At 39.7% G+C, this 6,305-nt stretch overlaps 1 protein-coding gene across 1 annotated transcript; it reads right to left on the bottom strand.

Annotated features, from left to right (window-relative positions):
- Positions 1–2,841: 2,841 nt before the first annotated feature.
- On the bottom strand, positions 2,842–3,998 carry LOC139842067 (uncharacterized). Its single transcript, XM_071832244.1, has 2 exons — positions 2,938–3,998; positions 2,842–2,869 (listed from the first exon to the last, which is right to left on the bottom strand). Exons 1-2 carry the CDS (start codon positions 3,996–3,998, stop codon positions 2,842–2,844), a joined length of 1,089 nt encoding a protein of 362 aa, XP_071688345.1.
- Positions 3,999–6,305: the final 2,307 nt, after the last annotated feature.

Consider the following 6,305-nt stretch of genomic DNA (forward strand, 5'->3'; position numbering starts at 1 on the left):
TCTCAGGTCCTTGAACTTAGGTGATACATGCTTCCGCTCATACTATTTGATACTTGCATTGGATGTCGAGTATACTTGCATACGTGGAGCGTCTTTTTGACTACTTTTAATCGTGTCGCACGTGTTTCATACAAACTCTAAACATTGTTATGTACTTATTATGGAAACTACTTTTGTAAACTTTGAAACACCCTTATTTATGAAATGAATGCGACATACCTTTCGGTCAAACTTTGTTATAAAGACTTACGACCATGTAATGGGACCATACGTAGATGACGCCGTCATTTGACGATTTGTCGGGGTCGCTACATGTTCTCTAGGTTGAGATCTACGATTCTTTGATATACCGAGTTTCGGTCACATTACGATGAACAACTGTATGTGCTGCTAAGGTGAGTTTCATATGATCCCTTTTACTCTCTACATTTTTGGGCTGAGAATACATGCAAATGCTTTATTAACCGATATACAATATTTATATGTGTGAGTTTCATATGATCCTTTTTACTCTCTACATTTTTGGGCTGAGAATACATGCAAATGCTTTATTAACCGATATACAATATTTATATGTGTGAGTTTCATATGATCCCTTTTACTCTCTACATTTTTGGGCTGAGAATACATGCAAATGCTTTATTAACCGATATACAATATTTATATGTGTGAGTTTCATTTTCTCCCCTTTTTAATTGCTTTTGCAATCTATATTTTTGGGCTGAGAATACATGCAATTTATTTTAAAACGCAATGGATACAAGTACATACTAAATTCTACACTGAGTTTGAACCGAAAATCCCTTAGCTTTGGTAACTAGTAGCTGCCAGTACATAGGATATGGACTGGTGGGCGCGAATAACAGTATATGGATCCATAGGGCTTGACATCCCCGTCCGAGCTAGAGCGCTAGCCTTTTAACGGACGTGTGTTATTTGAGTTTAGGACACGTTGGTTTGCGTGTATTAAAACGAATGGGGTACTTATCATTATAACGTTAAAGCTTAGTTACCAGGGTGCTCTGTTATGTATAATCTATTGATAAACGTTTCTGGATGAAACAACTGAAATCTTGTTATCCACTTTTATATACAGATTATGCGAAACACTAAAACTATGAACTCACCAACCTTTGTGTTGACACTTGTTAGCATGTTTATTCTCAGGTTTCCTAGAAGTCTTCCGCTGTTTGCTTACATGTTATACAAGCTATGTGCATGGAGTCTTGCATGCTTTATTCAAGAAAACGTTGCATTCACAAAATCATCACCATGTATCTTATTTTGACTGCATTGTCAACGGAAGTACTATTGTAAACTATTATTTAAGGTGATTGTCTATATGTAGAAATCATCAGATGTCGAAAACCTTTGATTTAAATCTTCATTGATGGTGTGCCTTTTCAAAAGAATGCAATGTTTACAAAACGTATCATATAGAGGTCAAATACCTTTCAATGAAATCGATGAATGATGTGTTCGTCCATATGGATTTGGAGCGATCGTCACAGAAAGTGCCTCGACTCTCCTGACAGGTGCAGTAAGAGGTCGTCTCCTCACATGCCCAAACCATCGAAGCCGTTCTTCTCTTAGCTTGTCGATGATGCTTCTAACTTTCAGGTTCTCCCTAAAACACTATTTGGAATCATATCCAACATGGTTTTACCGCATGTCCACCTAAGCATCCTCATCTCTGCCACCTCCATCCTTCGCTCTTGCGCCTTCGTCAATGGCCAACACTCAGATCCGTATAGCATGGCAGGTCTAATTGCCACCTTGAAGAATTTCCCTTTCAGCTTAAGGGGGATCTTCTTGTCGCATAACACTCCAGTCGATGCCCTCCACTTTACCCATCCTACTTTAATGCGGTGCGACACGTCTTCATCTATCCTCCCGGATTTGTGGAGCTCCCAGCCAAGGTATTTAAACGAAGTTTGTAGATGCAGGATCTGGTCTCCAATGTAGATGTTCACTCCATCATCTTGTACATCATCGTTCCTAAGGAAATCACATCTAAGATATTTCGTTTTTTGTCTACTAACTTTAAGACCATTGCTTTCTAAGGCCACCCTCCATTGCTCCAGTCTTCTATTAAGCTCCTTCTTAGATTCGAAAATAAGCACAATATCATCGGCAAAAATCAAGCATCAAGGGATACACTCGTGTATCCCTCGAGAAAGCTCGTCAAGGATCAAAGCGAAAAGAAGTGGGCTAAGGGTCGATCCCTGATGCAGACCTACTCCTATTGGAAAATCTTCGGTATTTCCCATCGGCGTTCGAACGCAAGACTTCACCCCTTCGTACATATCCCTAATAATACTAATATATTTTCCCGGGATACTTCTACCATTAAGGGTCTTCCAAATCAAGTTTCGTGGGACACAATCATAGGCCTTTTCTAAGTCAATGAAAACCATCTCTAAGTTCTTTTGTTTTTCTCTATACTTCTCCATCAGGTTCCTAATAATATGGATTGTCTCTATCGAAGAGCGCCCTGGCATGAAACCAAATTGGTTCTCCAAAAAATTTGTTATGCGTCGAAGTCTAGTCTCTATCACTCTCTCCCAAAGCTTCATAGTATGACTAAGTAGTTTTATGCCTCTATAATTACCGCAGATTTGAGCATCCCCCTTGTTCTTATAGATGGAGATAGTCTCGCTTAGTCTCCATTCCATAGGCATTTTTGCGCTTCGAAACGTCATATTGAAAAGGCCAGTCAGCCACTTAACACCATCCTCACCAAGGCACCGCCACGCCTCAATAGGGATCTGGTCCGGTCCCACTGCTTTATTTCTTCCCATCTTTCGTAGTGCCACTCGTACTTCCTCTTGGTTAATCCTCTCACAATCCATGTTGTTCTGGGGTTGTTCTATATCAGACTCTTGTAGATCTTCGAGAAGCCCAGATCTTTCCCTAATGAAAAGAGATGAGAAATACCCTTCCCATCGTTTCCTAATTTCGTCATCCTTTACTAAGGTTTGACCAGCTTCATCTTTGATAAACTTGATGCTATCTAGATCCCTGCGCTTTCGATCCCTAGCTTTAGTTATCTTGTAGATATCGTTTACTCCCTCTTTGGAGTCTAGTTTCCTGTACAAATCTTCGTATGCCTTTTCCTTTGCGCGGGCTACAGCCTTCTTAGCTTCTCTTTTGGCTTCTTTATATCTCTCTTCGGCCCTAGTTCTATCCACCGCAGTCCCCTCCCGACAGGTGATGGGCTCCCTAAACCTAAGTTGCTTAAGCACGACTTTGATTTGAACCTCGTCACTAAGCCACCATGATTCTCTATCATACTTATGTCCTCTCGATGTTCCTACTGCCACACCCAAGGCTTCCTTGGCTACCTCTCTAGTGGTAGATGCCAGCCGATTCCACATCTGATCCGCGTTATCAAGGGATACCGTTTCAACTTCTGCACCAATTTTCTCAACAACCGAAGTTTTAAAAGTCTCTGCCTTCTCCCCGTTCAACTTCTTCCACAGGATTTTAGGTTTGACGGGCCTCACACTCTTGGTGGCCCGTCTCTGGAAAACCAAATCCATGACCAACAATCTATGTTGGGAGGAGCAAGTTAAGTCAGTCAGGACCTTACAGTCTCTACATGTCCTAAGATCCCCTCTGAGAATCAACAAAAAGTCAATCTGGGTACTATGACCCCCGCTGTGGAAAGTTGCTAACTGCGCAACAGTCTTCCTGAAAAACGAATTCGCCACAACTAACTCATGAGCTACAGCAAATTTGAGAATAGAACACCCTTCCGCATTTCTAACTCCGTACCCAAAGCCCCCATGGACTCTCGTATAACCCTCAACATCTGTTCCAATATGGCCATTAAGATCTCCACCAATAAGTAATCGATGGTCCGGGGGGCACATTCTCACAACCTCGTCTAACGATTCCCAAAAGTATCGCTTTTCCGCTTCTCCCAGGCCCGCATGTGGTGCGTAAGCGCTAATGACCGTGTAGGTCACCTCCTGGATTACTAACCTAACCGACATAATCCTATCGCTCCGCCTACCCACATCCACGACATTCTCGTTATAAGGTGGGCCTATAACGATTCCAACACCGTTCCTGCTACTCTCGATCCCGAGAACCACAACTTGTAGTCCTTGATCTTAGCCGCTCCTCGACCCTTCCATCTAGTCTCTTGGACACACAAAATGTCCACTTTACGTTTACGCAAAGTCTCTACTAGTTCATAACGTTTGCCGGTCAAAGTTCCCACATTCCAACTACCTACTCTAATCCTACCTGGCCTCGCAAACCTATTGCTGCATCTAGGCCCTATAAACCTACCCGCCCCTGAGCTAGAAGGACATGACCTCAAGTAACCATGAGAGCGTATAGTGTCTATCTTACCCTAAGAAACGGGAACGATAACAAGAAACGAAAATGTACATCTTTGATTTAATTGAGTTTTTCTTATAAATTAAAAAAAATTAGATCATAAAAATAAAATGATTATATATGTAGAAATTTTAATTTGAAATTGCATAATTCAATAGTAAATTTTTATTATTTCGTATATAAATATTATAAAATTTAGTTTTCTAGAACTAATTATATTCAAAATCATTTTATTAAGAGGTTATAATAATAGAAATTATTATTATTATATCATAAAACGTCTTTGTTTAAGAAAGTAAAATCATATATAAATCATGACGGGTTCGAGTTTTAAATTATAGGTTGTTCGTGAATCGTAGGGTAAAGGCCAATGGTTAATTAAATGTATGAAAAACATTTTAATGCAACACATCAATTTGCTTATCTTGCCGGAGTTATTAGAACTTAAATTTAACCGAAATTTCTGGGTCGTGACAGTATGTAAATATTTGATTTAGGTGTTAATTGGTGTTTTGGAAATATAATCACTAGTCGTTAGTAATTTTGGGCGTTTTTATGACTTTGGTCAAAATGGGTAAATTGAATTGGGTCAAAGTTGATGATGACACTAATTTTGGATTAAATGGATGTTAAACACTCTTGTTAAGTGTTAAATGACATTTTTGAATGAAGGTAATTATGGGAAGTAATTTTGGGTTAAAATGGTATTTTAACATAAGTCAAACGTGGTCAAATGCAAGATGGGTCAATATTACACGTGTTGTGGTTTTTGTGTAAATGGTGTTTGAAATGAGCACTACTTAAGTAGTAATCTAATGTCGGGATCTAGATTGGTCTAGCTAGTGTAAAGTACAAATTGGGTTAACTTGTACTTATTAGTGTGGGTTTAAATTACCACCCGAAGTGGTAATTGGGTTGAGCTCATTAGGAGATAAATGGGCGGGTCAAACGAGCAAGGTGAGATCCCTTGACTAAGGGATGTGAGTGTCGGGTTCTCTTTTAGAGATTTGTTATTTATGTACATATTGTGCCTACGTGTGATATAGGTGGTTGCTTTCTCGGATATGAGGATGGAGATCATGTTATACATGACATGTGCGGGCATTCCAAGGTGAGTGGAATAATTATACGTGTATGTATATAGTGTATTTATTTGTGTGTTATGGTATGAACCAAAGAGACGGTAGTGCCATAGCATGTGCGAATGTGCTATGATGTGAACCAAAGATCCGGTAGCATTATGGCATGTGTGTTGTAGTGTGAACCAAAGAGCCGGTAGCACTATAGCAGGAGTTGTTAGGGTGTGACCAAAGAGCCGGTAGCACCTTAGCGTGAGTTTATTAGAGTGTGAACCAAAGAGCTGGTAGCACTTTAGCGTGAGTATGACTCAAGTTGTGATGTGAACCAAAGAGCCGGTAGCATCATGACATGTGTGTATGGTGTGAACCAAAGAGCCGGTAGCACCATGACGCGAGTATGGTTAACCATATTGTGTGTGTGTGTTGTTGTTTATTTAGCATTTATTATTGTGATGAATATATGCTATTGGTTATGCTAGCTTGTGGTATTGGAGGATTATTAGCCTTATACTTTGTGATGATATGTTAATTAGATTGCTAGCATGTATGCGGTAATTGTGTAAGTGTTTGCAAGTAAGTAGATTATATATGTATATGTATAATTATTGCATTCACTAAGCTTTATGCTTACCCCTCTCGTTGTTTACCTTTATAGGTATCGTTGATGCGGAGTTACCTAGTTGCTAGACTAGGGTTGTTAGACGTTGCTTAAGCTTGGAGGATTAGCTTTCGAATATTTGGATGCTGATTGGGGATTTGGTAGTCACTGGGATTATGCTCTTGGTATCGGGTTGGGTTATTGAGTATTAACCTGTGTTTTGTGTAATTGGGTCATGTTTACAAATGCTTTTATAATGTGTCATTTGTGTACCAAGG

Source organism: Rutidosis leptorrhynchoides, chromosome 4, assembly GCF_046630445.1.
Source record: "Rutidosis leptorrhynchoides isolate AG116_Rl617_1_P2 chromosome 4, CSIRO_AGI_Rlap_v1, whole genome shotgun sequence".
In the NCBI taxonomy this organism is placed as follows: Eukaryota; Viridiplantae; Streptophyta; class Magnoliopsida; order Asterales; family Asteraceae; genus Rutidosis; species Rutidosis leptorrhynchoides.